The 15369-nt window shown below is 42.8% G+C and overlaps 1 protein-coding gene across 2 annotated transcripts in view; it reads left to right on the top strand.

Moving 5' to 3' along the window:
• RHBDL3 (rhomboid like 3) overlaps window positions 1–11368 on the top strand; it is a 65873-nt gene extending 54505 nt beyond the window's left edge. For both annotated transcript variants that reach the window (XM_042802708.1, XM_009964508.2), the window contains 4 exons: window positions 3741–3853; window positions 6561–6661; window positions 9730–9790; window positions 10519–11368. In XM_042802708.1, the coding sequence (XP_042658642.1) occupies window positions 3741–3853; window positions 6561–6661; window positions 9730–9790; window positions 10519–10790 (547 nt within the window). In that variant the 3' untranslated portion in view covers window positions 10791–11368. The remainder of the gene's footprint in view (window positions 1–3740; window positions 3854–6560; window positions 6662–9729; window positions 9791–10518) is intronic.
• The last annotated feature ends 4001 nt before the right edge of the window (window positions 11369–15369 follow it).

The following is a 15369-nucleotide window of genomic DNA, read 5'->3' as shown; positions in this document are numbered from 1 at the left end:
GGAAGACAATACAAGGCGTGGGGATTCTAACTCTGTGCTTCTCAACTGTGCTAGTCCTCCTAAGATTCAAAGACACTTAATTGTGTGATGTTTGTGATGCCATCATGATGAGTGAGTGTCACAGGAAAGTTCATCCCTGTACAAAACACTCTACCCCCTCCAAGTAGTTTCTCAGATCATTATCTTCACACATTCCTGGGAGATAGTTGCAATTTTCTTTAATTCTGTCATTGAAAAATCACAGCAACAAGCTTTTTAGCAGTAGTTTATAGTTTGAAACTGGATAAAGCCCCTTTGTTCTTAAATAGAAAGCCTGTAGCCCCATCAGTCAATGTTCTCCTCTGAAAGGCCAGAACCATCAAGCTGATCTTTTCCTTTTTCCATGTCTCTGATGGAATACATGCTGATGTCTCTGCTCTGCCATGGAATAACTTGGTGCGTAATTGCCCTTGAGCATAAGATGTGCCCCAGATCTCTGGATAAAAATCATAGCACCCAAGGGGAGAGTAGGAAAAAAAATATAGATTAAACTTCTGAACATGGCAACATTTGTACTCTGCATGCTAAGTCTCTCCAAGAAGTCCATTGTATATAGCTTTCCATCTACAAGTGGAGACTATTTGGCTTAGATGTGAGACTAGTTATGTAAAATGAGAACTGGAAATTTCCATCACTGGCCATGTGGGGAAAACTGGGCTTGTAAAAGGAAGCAACACTTGATTTTAACTAATATTAGCTAATTTGTACCTGGGATTTCTGGTGGTGGTGGTGGTGTGCTGCTAGATCACGTAACCACAGATTGCTTTGGGATACGTTTGAAGAGAAGCACCTGCACAAGAACAATTTTTGCAGCATTTACATATCTTCCTGTATCACCTGTGGCATGCTTTCATAACCTGTGCAAGGTCGCCCTTTCCTGTAGCAGGTGGTACTCTCACATTCTTCATGCTTACTGACTGAAAAATATCTTGGGTTTATTTCACATCTGTGGCTGGCTCAGAGCTGAGCAGTGGGGAAGGTGGCATGCAGGAGACTCGTTGTTTTTGTGATGGATTCCAAGTTCTTAAGCAACATAGCCTTCAAAACAATGGACAGTCCTGCTGGAACAATAAACCCCATGATTTATCTGGAGTTAGGCTAAATGTTCATTTATTGCTAACTTCTGTGTGTTAAGCTCCTTTCATATCAGGAGAACAGATAAATCTTGCAAAGGTAATAACGTTTGTTAGTGGAAGCCCATCATTCTCCTCTCATTTTCAAATGAGAGGCTAACACAATGCCATGGGATCTATTGTTATCCTGCTTCCAGCTGAGACTTTAAAATGGTAATGTGGACTGCTCCTTAATTTAGTGCCCTCGGTCTGTTTTTTTTGAAGAGCAAGTGACAGACGGAAAGTGTCCGAGAAGACAGCAGTTGCTAAGGCTTGACTGGCTGTGCCTCTAGAAAGATTCCAAAAATGCACAGGCTGTGTGTTGATCCTGATGGAGGGGGCTTTGTCAAGGGCTGAAAAGGCAAGCAAAGTTGTAAATTCTGTGCTTCTGCTTTCATGGAAAGCAGACGTTGATTATCTGGGGCCCATGTATTTGTAACACTGCCATAACTAATGACTTGCATTGATGCTGAGTCCCATTTGTTTGGTCCCAGGGAAGGAGAAAGTCTTTAATATATCAATGAAATTGTCATTTCAAGAATGACGCATTCAGCACTGGCAAAGGCTAATTATATTTTATGGGTGCTTATTGACTGTCAAGCTTTCAAAGCTCTTAGCATGATGGGGAGGAGAAGTGAATGGGAGTGCTACTGGAAAGTCTTTTAAGAACAGCTGTGAATCAGATCAGTCACTTCAGAGTCTAGGATAAACTTGCTGAGCTCTTACAAAAGCTTAATTTGAGAAATAAGACCCAGTGCTTTGTGTGAAAATGTCAGGTGCCACCTCATGACATTGACGGTGTGCCAGCCAAAGCTTCTTCCCTCCCCTCTGTAAAAGTGCATTTGGAAGCTTTGACTCTTTTCTGTGATCTCAGTTTGACCTTTGCTGGTTGTTCCTAATTTAGTTCCTAAATTCTGTGAACATGCAGGATCAGAAAGAGTGCCAGAATGTTCCCATGCCTAGTGGCTTCAGAAGTCTTGAGCAAGGTAATAAAAAAACTCAGTTACATGCAGCAGTTTCCCATGATGACAAATTGCAGTGCTGAGTGTCATGCAGGAGAGAAATTCATCCTTGGAGAGAAATTCACTGGAAACAAACCTATTAAGATATCCGGAAAGGACTGTTTCCTACAGTATCATTTCTAGCAGTTTTTTCCGGTCCAACTTTAAATTCTTGTTTATGAGACCATTCTGTCATTACTGCATCTCACCATCAGCATTTTTGTCTGATGTATATGGGAAATTGCTATGGTAACATGAAGAAAGACCAAAACAGTGAAAATGTATATAACTTCAATGAAAGATTGGTAGTGGCTGTCTGTGAGCAATCCTTTTCTTAGATAAAATAGGATGTAGGTTTTCAGTATGTTATTTACTTTGCTCTCTTTCTCCCAAAAGATGCTAGCCTTCTGTGTTAAGGGTACCGCTGTGTCATTTAGGTCCATCTGCTTTGTAAGCAGACTTAAGCACTCTTCATACAGAAACCAGTATAACCCTGGGTCCAGTGTGATATGGCCATTCAGCAAGGTCACAGCCCTGTGAGCCCATGGTAAATCTCAAACACTAGCACAGTGTTGAGAAGGAGCCTGTTCAGGGGCCTGGTGCTGTTGTTACCTCACTGGAAGATCCTGAAGATGTCAAAGGCACAGGTAAATATTTGGGTAGGGCTTTGAAAAGTAGCAAGACAGTTTTGTTAACTACTATTGATAGAGCAACAAAGAACTTGCTTTGAAACCATTGATTCAGCACAGGAGAAAACTGTGCATTGGAGTCTTTCCCAAATATACACGTTATCTTTAGGCTGCAAGTGGTCCTACACGATGTACACAGCAAGGTTTTGTACAGGACTAGTCTCAGCCCACCTTCTCCCACTGTGTTCACCAGGAGTTTTGCTATTGACTGTAATGGGAACAAGGGTAGGTGAACAGAGAGCTTCAGTGAATATACCTTGTGTCTCGCTGGGCACCTAACCAGCAATAAAAATGCCATCTGCATCCTGTTCTGACCATGATCACATTGAGGTAGGCACAGCAGAAAAGGGTGAGGGTCAGACACCACCAGCACAGCAGCATTATGTGTCACAAGGAAATGGCAACTGTCTTGGGACTGCAAGGCTTACCTTGCTCTTGACTTCATCTCTGCTCCGCATCATGGCACTGTAATATGTGCAGGGAAAGGCTGCATCATTAGGAGGGGACAAGAGAGAAGCAGGTCAAGTTTTTGGCTTCTGTTCCAGGCTCTGCTGCCATCTTGCTGCTTTTTTGGACAAGCCATTTAACTTCAAAAAAAAAAAAAAACAAAAAAAACAGAAAAGAAAAAAGAAGTCTCGTTAAGAACCAAACATGCTATGAGGTCTTTGTCTGGAAGGACCTAGGTCAATATGAAAAAGATAATGAGCAGCAAGGAGGGAAGAAACATTGCAGCTCTCAGTCTGATTTTTTTCAGGAACCATTATTCTTCTCAGTGTTACAACCTACTTTAATGAAGCGAGTGCTATTTGATTTGCTTTCCAAGATATCTCTGTCTCAAGAGTAGAGAAGGGAGACAAAGAGTTAGAAAAGAGGACAACTGTTGTTTTTCCTTGCTGCAGGATAGAACACCTTGGACTCAATGTTGTCCTTCAGCTCTTGGTTGGGGTTCCCCTGGAAATGGTGCATGGAGCTGCAAGGATCAGTTTTGTGTACATTGCTGGAGTTGTGGCAGGTAGGTGACACCTCTGGATGCCCCAGATGGAGAAACATCTGAAAATGATCTGTGCTGACTTTTGTGTAGGAAAATGTTTTGTGACATTTGAGTGTAGGAGAAGAGCACTCACTGATCTTCTGTGCGCTGCAATTCTTTTGGAGACTGGAAGTGGGAAATATGCTACAATTTGACATCTGTTTCTAACTAGCCATAGACTCTATGTTTAGGGGACCTGCTAAAAAAAGCACCAACAACCTGTTACTTTAAAATAGCTTTGATTTAGATGGTCTTCCCAAATGTGGAGTTCAAGCTGTTCCTTTCCTCTTGTGTCCCATAGAGGCCTAGAAGAAAGGGGGCATCACAGGCATCCCTGCATGAAGAGTCTTTTTTTTTTTTTTTTTTTTTTTCCCAGGTCCTATGCTAGTTCTTCCTCCATTTGTCCTGTGCTGTCTGCTTTCTGCACCCTGAGTAAGCAAGAAGTATTTGGTTGTAGGTTGTGAGCAGTGCACAGGAATCTGGAAATTCATTTACTCATGAAGCCATGGACTTTGACTGATTTTTAGTTTGTGCTATACAGCTTTTATTTATGTTTGGCATTTTCAGCAGTTTGGAGGTGATGGAAGTTAGCTGACAATAGATCAACATCTAATTAAAACAAGGGCAGAGTATGAGAACAACCAAGGGCTTCACAGTAGAACTCAGACAACAATTCACTGCCTTAGTTCAAGATTTACGGTGATTTTTTTTTCCAGCTACATTATTTTATTTTTTCTATAATGAGCAGATAAAGCCTTTATAAAATGTATTGCATTGGATACTAATAAACCCTACATTCTAATAGAGACGGTGGAAAGAATAATTGGACTAGGACACAGAACTAGGCATGGTACAAACACCATGCTATTTAATGTAGAGAAAGGAGTTTGCAGACCAGCTCCACTGTCCCTCACCTGTTATTTTAATAAGCACTAAAGTGGTCCCCAATCTGCAACTTTCCAGACATAAGCTTTTCTACATAGATCCATCTACCGAACCCTGGGGCTTAATTTATACATGTGTAAATACACATCACACATCTGTGCCAGGTAAGCAAAGCAAGCAAGCATTGAATCTGCTGCAATTGAGCCCTGGTGAGCACTGCTGGTTGCTGGCTGCCTGTCAGATTTCTGTGGCCATGGACTTGCTGTCAGGGTCCACAAAGCCATAAGTGGGTTTTACATGGACATTGGGCTGGGCCAAGTGCCCAGAGCTCTGGAGGCTTGTAGCCAGCACCAGGGTGAGTCTCACTAGCCCACCTAGCATTATTGGTTCATTTCTGCTACACAAATGATCCTGGGTGTTTTTTCAGACAAGCTGCCACATCCTCATAGACTTGCCTTTCACACCTTATGACCTATAAACTGTGGAAGAAAGTGTCAGATGGAAAGGGATAACTTCACTTCTTAGTACAGGATGGAAATACAAATGTGGCTGGACAGTTCCACACAGAAAAGCATTGCATGATACCTGTACCTGTTTGAATTGTTAGCCAATTATTAAACATGCTTTATTCTTTGACATGTGCCAGGAGAAAGAGGCATACTTATGCTGAGGACCTGGCAATAGAGAAATAACACAGCTCCTAAATAATTAGGAATAAACAGTAAAATGTAGACATGGACCACAATGGCCACTCCTTACTTTTATAGTTTTTTCTCATTTGTCTGGCTTTACTAAGAAGACATGTTGAAGCTGAGATCAAGAGAGTCAGTGCAGTGTCTGAAGTCTTAACTGCAAGTTCTCTTTATTCCTTCCTTAAGTTCTCATTAACTTTTTCCTTAATGGTGGTGCTTAAGAGCTGAGAAGTCTCAGGGCCATACAGTGAAGGAGGGAGCTATCATCAGAGTTGGCTGGTAGAACCTCAGCACTTTCTTGACCCAGAATCAGCTGAGCAATTATCAAAAAAGTTTGTTAGATTCTGTACTACCAAGGCCTCTCTCAAGATTTGCCATTGTGTCTTTTTCCCATTCCTTCTCATCACAGGGATCTTCATTATCCCTGCCTTGTGACACCAAGTCTGCCTTTGTCTCTCTATCTCTTAAATTACCCTTAAAGTTTGCAATGAAAGGAGCTTTGAGCAGATCCAAGCCTCCAACTGGGATAAGGAGAAGCAATGTCTATATTTGGATGTACTGTTACTAGTGATGCCTTTATGTGATTGACCTGTCATTTTGCTATCTTGTGTTTACTGCCTCCATCCAGGTTATTTTTAGTTAGTTTTACTCTGAAGTTTTATAAGTAACAGGCTGTGCTTTGATCAGAGGCCTGTGCTAAGTTCAAGTCCTCAGTTCCTTCTCACTGTGCAAATATTTATCTTGCCAGCATGAGAGATACTTCTATTTTATCTTCAGGTGAGGAACCAGACACAGACGTTTGTCTGTCTCCTGCTTCCTTGTTAGTTTGTTCAGGGTGTAAGTGCCTTTTTGCAGTATAGATTTGAAAATATGTTGTTGCCTTGCTTGGCTGCTTTTAAAGTAGGTGCAGAAGAATCAATCAGTCACTGTCTTAGCAGTTCTACAGGACTGAGTTAGCTTCCACAAATCAATTGATTTTCCCCCCACCCCCTTCTCTTTGTCTGTATAGTACTAACCTGCAACAATTATCACAAAACAGGCAGTAGCAGGGATGTAGGGTAGGAGAGTTTATTTGGCTGGCAATTGTCACAAACCCCTGTTCTTTCTCCCAGGGTCCCTGGCAGTGTCAGTAGCTGATATGACTGCGCCTGTGGTGGGCTCCTCTGGAGGCGTGTATGCTCTTGTCTCAGCTCACTTAGCCAACATAGTCATGGTGAGTACCAGAATGACTGTCTAACCTCTTCAGGAGTGAGCCAGGTCTGGTGGCCTGAAGAGTTTGGAAGAAGGGCCTGACCCAGCCGTTGGTCGCTCGGAGCTTGCCCCGGTTAAAAGTCTTGTCTCAGTGTTGTGGTCCTGGAATGGAAATGTTATGCTGTGGCTGGTGGCTTGCTTCCCTGATGACTGGCAGCTTGCCAGGAGAAGCCAAAGATGCTTGTAATCCAAAGTTTAGCAGTGTACTCAGGGCTGTCAGCTCTCTTTGCAAGGGCTGACAAATGTTTGGAAAAGAGTGAGCTGACTGGCTCTGCAGAAGTTGCAGAGCTGTTTCTGTCTGCATATGCCGTGTAATGTTAGCAAGTACCTAAGGAAATTTAGTATTTGGTGAATTTGTGTGCAGAATATCCCTTATCTCCATTTGTAAAACTCAGACTGAAGCTGAAGACTGGGTATACTAGTGATGCATCTTTTTGCTGTTTCACCTAATGAAATACTTTACAAAGGTCAGTAAATACAAGCATCATCATTCCTCTAAGGCCTGGAAACTGGAGCTCATCCAAGGTCCTCAGCTAGGTGGTGACAAAGCCCAGCACATCTGCCTGTGTGACTCCTAAGCTGATCACTAGGCAAAAGGCTTTGCTGAGAGAGGATTTGTGCGGTGATACAGGGTTGCATGTCTGTCCTGTACAAGCAAAGTCAGAGCAGAATAACCATAAAAATGACAATAATGCATGCACCCCTGGGTCTGAGTGGGAAGATAATGCAGGTTGTCTGCAGTAGAGACAGAAATTCTGTTATATAGGTTCTGGAAAACATGTGTGTGTGGTGGTACTTGTGTCAAGCCTAAAAGAAAACCTTGTATTTAGTGCTTGTATGTAGTGAAGTTAGCAGGCTTTGGCTGCAACCCACAGTGGTGCTGCTCCAGGCAGCCTTTGCAGCAGCTGGGAGCAGAGGAAGCTAGTAGTTTCCTAAGCTGGACAGGTATCCTTTTGCTGTCTTCCAGCTTTTTGGATCATGAATGAGCTGGGGACTGTTGTCTGAATTAGGACAGTCGAGTGACTGAGCAAAGAGATAGGGAGTGGAGGGAGGGGGGCTACCCCTATACCACAGGGTTTCTACTGGGGAAATGCCTCCTTATACACAGTGATTTTCAGTACAGTTTGTATTCCCTGCCATTGGGCCAACAGAAGCAGGACAGAGTTTCCCTTGTCAAACAGGGTGGTCATGCAGACACAAGGTTTCTTCATATTGAGATTCACAGGGTCAGAGGGAGACATTGAAATAAATTTTGGTTTGCTTTAGAGGAAGAGGCTCTGCCAGAGGTGTGTGGAAAGTCTTACCAGTTACCTACCTACCTTCCCAGACTACTTTAAACATTGCAAATTGACCTCTCATTTCACCACTCATTGGCCTTCTCCAAATCTGTTTAGCAATTGGTACCTTAACATCTATATTTCTACATTATCCACTGCTTCTCTTCTTGTCTGAAATTACTTTTACTGCCTTTCCCATTCTGGTGGAGTGTTTTTGCTTTTCTTTCCCCCTCTACTCTCTCTCTGCTCACTTAATATCTAGATGTGATGTTCCCATACACTAAAAGACATGCTAGCCGTTTGCTGCTAAAATGCAGAGCCTTGCACAGGTGCTTTGAGCGTGTTAGGAAGAGGAGGGAACATTGCAGGGACAGTCTCTTGAATCTTCTGTTCCCTTGTGCCTTCTGGTAACCAAAGGAAATTAAAACATTCCTGCTTGTAAAAATCAATATTCTTGAAATTAAATACATTAACCAACAGGGGGAAGCAATAAAGCATGTCACCCTAAGGAAAAGAGTGAGGGGAGGAATTCAAAACAGCTATGTGGAAATGAAAACTGAAAGAAGTAGCATAGCATTAATCAGCATGAGTTCAGTGCCTTCTTGACTGGGTTAGGTGTCTCTGTGAAGAGTGAAAATAAGTTACTTGTAGAGATTGCATTTTTGCAGTCATGGAAGTGATTTACAGACAGATCCTACATAAAACTTGAGTATATGTAGTATGTATTGCAGAATATTTCTTCAGCAGGCAGAAAAGTCACTGGATGCTGTTAAAGTTAGGCTGAAGAGTTTACAAGCATTTTTTTTTTTATTCTTTCAGTGTGAGGAATAGGGAGTTTTTCACAAGAAACATGGCTAGCTTGGTATTTCCTACTTTTTCAACGGGCAAAATTTCACTTATTCAGTAGTAATCATAGCCTTGTCATACATCTGAGTTCTGCAGAACATGATCTCTTCTTCTGCTTGGAAATTTTGTGCAAGTGGAAAAGGAGGAATTTAAACATTTGTCCCAGGATTTCTATCATTCAGAGATTATTTCCACTATATTGATTAATGACCAAGCCTGAAGACAGAGGAGGCCAAATCCAGGCTTTCTTATGGGACTGTTTCCTTGGTATGCTTTTATTGAGGTCTTTATTATTTGTTTGTGCTCTGCCAAAGATCTGAGTTGCAGAATTTAAGGGAGACTGAGGTACAGGCAGTAGCACTGAAAAGCATGTAGGGCCTGTATGCACTGAGAAATTCCCTGACAAGTGACAGTATGGGGTCTCCAAGTGAATCATGATGAACTGTGTGATGTTAACGAGAATGATGCTTGTGTTAAATGCTAGGTACTACTTAACATAATTTTATTTGATGTGGCCTAATACAACAGGGTTTTGCAGGGTAAGTAAATTCAAATATTTTCAGAAGTCAGAATTTAAGGTGAAACATCATACTAACGTGTTAAAAATTGGTTTGCCTGAAGAACTGAAAATGGCAAGGCCAGTCAAGGACCGTGCCAGGCAAAGAAGCTGTGGACTGGCCGTAATTTGGACATGTCTGCAATATATCTTTTATGGTTATGTCCTCTGGGATTGAGAGATCTGTGTTTGGTGTGGTGAGTGGAAAGTTCACAGCCAGGTGGCAAAAGCAATGAAAGGGGTTTCTTTCAAGGGATGGTCATCCTTGATGCCCTTCCGTTGTAGATCTGAATGTAAAAACCCTCCAGGTTTGCATGCAGCATCACTCTGTTTTCCTTGTCTCTCTTCCAGAACTGGTCAGGAATGAAGTGCCAATTCAAACTGCTGCGCATGGCTGTTGCCTTGATCTGTAGTAAGTATCATGCAATACTTGGCACACACGCGGTCTCGTTTTATTTGTCCTTGTCATAAGAGTTCATGCTGATTCAGACAGTTTTGACTTTGCAGCAGTTTTGGTAGGAACTTGCAGCTGGACCTTCTGGCATCCGATACCACATCACTCTCAAATGCAGATTTTGGCTTACAACACAAGTATTTGTAAATGAGGATTTGTTCTTAGCCAGCATCTGTAGCTTGTGGCATTTGTGAAGATCTGGGACTTAAACATCTCATCTTTGAATTCGCAAACAAACAATGCTTTCATAATGATAATGCTTACGTTTCCTAGAGCACTTCCTCTCTGGCATGGCGGTAGCATTATACACATTACACATTCATGAGTTATCTTCCAGCCATATCCCTAGCGTGGCATGATAAGGGAAACTAAGCCGCGTATTTATCACAGACAATTGTCTTCAAAGTCTAATGCATTTTTTTTATGGTTTCAGTATAAATTTTGGAAGGCAAATATTCCTCCACTTATCTACACTCCCACAAACCCAGACTGCTTACCAACCAGTGGGGAGACCTCATGCCTGTGTGCCACAACCCCTACATAGCCGTGGCTTCCCAGCTTCCCTATGATCACCATACAAGGCAGCTTCTCCCTCTCCATCTCTCCAGGGATGCAGTGCTGCCTGCAAGATGGACTTAAGAAGGGATAGACCTAGACAATGAATTCCTTTTCCTTCTTTGTTCCAGTGAGCTTTGAATTTGGAAGAGCTGTGTGGCTGCGATTCCATCCCTCTGCTTACCCACCATGCCCACACCCCAGCTTCATGGCTCACCTGGGAGGGGTGATGGTTGGAATCACCCTTGGTGTCATCATTCTGAGGAACTATGAGCAGAGACTCCAAGATCAGACATTATGGTGGATCTTCCTTTCTATTTATGTAATTTTCGTCTTGTTTGCCATCTTCTGGAACATTTTTGCCTACAGCCTGTTGGATCTAAAGCTACCTCCCCCTCCTTGAAAACATGGGACAGAAAACTCAAGAGTGGAAGTCATCTGTCAGCTATGTTAAATGAATTAAGATAGAGGATCTATTTTTGTATTTAACTTAGGGGAGGATGATTCTTTTGAACACAACCGTATGCTGGAGGAGATGCTTAAAGATCTCACAAAAGAATGGACTGATCAGTTTGTTCACAAATATAGCAGGCACTGTAATACTGGTTGGCCTGCACCCTGCAGTTTCTCCACTGCCAGGGCTCCCACGGGGCAGCTTGTACCTGGGCACTTACCACTTGGTTTGTTAGCACACATCAATATTTTGTATGAGATATTTGTATTTTCCAGGTCAGTGCTGGAATTATGGCCAGTTGTTGAGTGAATCTCCTCAATGTTACTGAACACTAAAAGGGAAAAAGAGCAAACATTTACTAATTAGAGATTTGCATGGTTCTCACAAGGCAGCTTGGGTTTGGTTTCTATGGACACATATGACTGTTCAGCCATACCAGTGCCACTGTCTAATTACTTGAATGGTTCATAAGATATTTTAGCCTACAGTGAAACCTGTCTTGAGCACCTTTAAAAGGAATCAGCAGAGCTTGATCACCCAAAGTGATGGAGTCTGATCTTAAACTACAGGTCAAATGAAATTGCACTATAAAACTTGGGAACTCGTAGAGTGTTGTGGGCACCCAGCCAGAGGTGACTTACTGTGCATGTTTCACTTGATTTTAATTAATTATTTTTTTCCCTAGTATGCTAGAGGTTGTGGCTGGGGTTTCTTTTTCGAGGGATGGAGAAAAGGAGGGCAAAAGTTCAATTGGGTTTTTATCAACTGACAATCAGGTGCTGTTTTCTTCTCACTTTATTTCTGGTCACGTTGATCTAACATCTGGCCTGCAGTATGCTCCTAGCAAGGATCAAGACTCTTCCAGCAGGTTCTTACTAGAAGAGGGGACCAGGATCACCTATAGCAGCTCAGGGTGGGAACTATCTAGTCTTTACAGCCATACAGTCCATTTGGGGCCAAATCTGTCCACTGAGGTCAGTGGAGTTAAATCAGCACTGTTTCCCCACTGAAGTGGGAAGGGTGTTACTATGTTACAGTGACCATTGTGAAACTGATAAAGATGGTTTTAAAGTGACTGCTAAATTTTGAGGATGCCTCTTTCTGAGGCAATGGATGTTCAGGGGCTCCAAGCAACAGTTAGTTGCAATGATGCCTTTTTCTTTAACATTGGTCAAGCCCAGGTTTTAGCAGTCTGTAACGGGTGTGTAGTACAGTTGTCTGCACAGACCTGGGGACCAGACTGGAACATCTGTAGCACAAGCAGTGCTTACAGGTATACTTCTCTGCAAGGTGCTCATGTTATGCTTCTCACTTGAGAACTGCCAAACTACAGTCCAGGAATGTGGATGCCCTCCTTTTCTCTCCCCTTTACCCACCTGATTTGATGGCCTGGATAAAGCAGCCGTAAGAGTCTCTCTAGACTAGCTCCTTTCTTCCTGTTTTCTATTTTCAAACTGGTGCCCAGGCACTAGCCACCAGAGCCTTCTGCAGCACATCTCACAGGCACTGTAGCAGTTAGGTTTGCTCTGTAGCAAAATGTCTCTGTATTGTGGGCTTTATTCTCTCAGCTGTGTAATCAGTGCTGACAGATACCACAAGCTGGTAGGAGCCTGTCTTTCTAGAGGGCACATTCACAAGTGCTTATCAGCTGCCCCCTTCTTTGCCTCTTATGGGAAAAATCTCTCTGGTCTGGAAGGGTAAAGTTCAGCTCCCACAGTATGCATTAGTAAAACTCCTGTTGCCTCTGGGAAAGGGAGGGGGAAGAAAATAAGCATTTCTGCAACCTGGAATAAGCCTTATCTGCAAAAGAAACAATTTTTGCCACCTTTGTGCACAGGAATGGGATCTCTGAGAGTGACTGCACCTTTGTTGTTCTGCATGTTGCTCATGGGCCCTCAAATCAAGGAACAAGAGGAAGTGATAAGGGTCAGAGCTCTGTTCATTTTGGAGAAGGGGATTGGTACCTCGTGCCATTTTACCTGTGCAGTTTGGGTCCAGATCAAAGCAGTCATGAGAGTTTTCCTTTCAGGTGCTAGCCCAGTGGGTTTTGTAGCAGTGGAGATCATCTCCCTGGAGAGCAGCAGGTAAGCAGGAGAGCGGGGAGCTAGGAGAATACAGACAGAAGCATGGTTAACGTGCAAGAAGGACATTCCTTTCCTCACCTGTTGCTAAGCCTTTCTGATTACAGATGCCTTTAAAACGGAGGTGAGCAGAGAATGAGAGTTCCCCTGGAAGTTCTAGGAAAACTTTGAAAATTGTGGTAGAAAAGTTCAACTGCAACAAAACCAGAATTATTTTGCCTATAATTTACTAAGTACAGTATGCACCAATTGACTTTTATTTTTGGTTTCTCAACTGAAAGCTACTTAATGACCATCAGTTTCTCCTCAAGAAAGGTTTCTGTGCTCTGGGGTAGAGCAGCAAGCTACAAGTTCAATGACCACCAGTTTCTTCATCAGCCTGACCCTGACCAACGCATCTTTGCCTCTGCTCAGGAGTAGGGGGGAGCTGAATAGAGCAATTCTGGCACCATTCTTTGGTCCTTTATCCATAGATGAACACAGTTTACATGAACTGGTTGAAAACAGCTCAGAGATTGGTCGTATGAGTTGTTCTTCTAAACTGTTGTTCATCTTTCTGACTTCCATTCTGTGTCCCCACACTCTGTCTGAGCAAGTCTACAAGCAATCCCAGGGACAAAGGCCAGACTTTAAAGCAGTATTAGATTTATTGTGGGTGAAGAAATGAAACCCTCTTACATTCCTGCTCATCAGAGCTGAAATCTCTCCCCATACACAGAGCAAGTTGTACACAGAGCTTGTTGTCTGCTAAGAATCTATCAGCTTATGGAATCAGGAGCAGTGCAAAGTGCTTAAGCTTTTGTCATTTTTTTTTTTTTAATCACTAAAATTACACTGTGAAAACTTGTTATGTTTTTACAGAGTAACAGGAAATCTAATTATGTTATTTTATAATGCACCCAGGAGTGCCACAGTGCTGCAGCACCAGAGAGCTAATAGCAACCAGACTTTTCTTTTACCTCCAGATGTCCTTGAAGCTGCTGGCTTCTGTCAGAGACATAATATTCTCCACCCTGCTCAATTGTGGTTCCAACTTGTCAGTCAGCAACATGTTCCTGAAGGAGCCGTCCACTGAGGGACTGGTTTTGGTGATTGTTTTGGTTTTATTTCATCTGCTGCCAGGATTTTACGTCAGTTGGATAAAATGTGAATCTATTGAACCTTACGGATGTGCAGTGCTAGAGCAAAAGGCAAGGACTGTTTTCCATGTACAGATTTGAACTGTGCACATTAGAGGAAGTTATTTTATGTCCTGGAGTGAGGACACAACACCTGGGGGAATAAAAGAAAAAAAAAAAAAAGCTGTTTCTGTGCTGGACTTCCCATTTAGTAAGTATGTTGCAACACTGGTCCAGTGAGGATGGGTGCAGGGAGTAGTAATGCAGACTGGGAGTGCCTGGGTGCTGGCTGAGAGCTCCTTCAGGGACATCTGCCGGCAGCACGGCGACAGCGTGGCCAGGGCTGAGCCTCTTGCTGGTCCCTCGTCCCGAGAAGGGGCACAGGCAGCGGTGGGGAGGAAGGAGGAGGAGGAGAACCAGGTAGATCAAAGTCCACAGGACTTGCAAATTGCACCTTTTATTCCTAGATGTTTGGAGGCAGGTAGAGATTAATTTTGCACACATTGGTAATAATATAGGAAGGAGGAGCGGGGTGTAATGGAGTGATGGGAAAGGAGGTTTCCAGAAACAATCTCAGTGAGGTGTAGAGCAGTCATAAAAATGCTGATGAATTTACTTTTGCTGAGTTCTGAAGACATCTCATGTCACTTTTTCCCCATCAGTCAATGAGGAATCTTAGCACTTACATGGCATATTGTGATTCTTCACTACTTGCTCCTTTAGCAGTAAGAAGTATTTTATCAGGGGGGAGGCCAGAGAAATTATTGTTGTCTGAGGCTGCTGGACTAGAAATAAAACTCAGGGATTCTGTGTCCCAAGACCTTTCTCCTTCTGATGGATTGTACTGCCCATATGTTTTAAATCAGATTAGATCGATTTGAACTGGGGTATGAAGGATGGAATCTGACACATTTAGAGCAGGTACTAAAATAACAGCTATCTGCTGACCTCACAAGACAGCTGCTGTTTTGTGCCAATATTTAGTCTCACAGGATCGTGGGTAGGACTTTCACACATACTTCAGTGAGTAAAGAGCTCAAAGTCTATCTGTTTACATAGATTCAAGCTCAGCTCAATTGCTTTGGAAACCCCATCCACTGGCTTTACCCAAAGTGTAACTGGAGAGTATGGATGTAGTTCAACACCACCAACCAACTGGGATCTAGAGAACAAAGGCAAACATCTCTGGGGTTTTAGCCTCTTTGAATATTGCTGCTGTTGTGTTTCTTTTATAGTAATGACTGCTCTACAGTGCTCTGTGATACGACTCAGAATTTTCTTCTGCAATCATTGATGCTGAGTGCTGGTTATAAAGGAAAACAGTGCATT

The sequence above is a fragment of the Tyto alba genome, unplaced genomic scaffold (assembly GCF_018691265.1).
Source record: "Tyto alba isolate M040663 unplaced genomic scaffold, T.alba_DEE_v4.0 Super-Scaffold_39, whole genome shotgun sequence".
NCBI classification, from domain to species: Eukaryota; Metazoa; Chordata; class Aves; order Strigiformes; family Tytonidae; genus Tyto; species Tyto alba.
The sequence above is the reverse complement of the archived record's forward strand: the minus strand, read 5'-3'. Positions and strand labels throughout refer to the sequence as shown.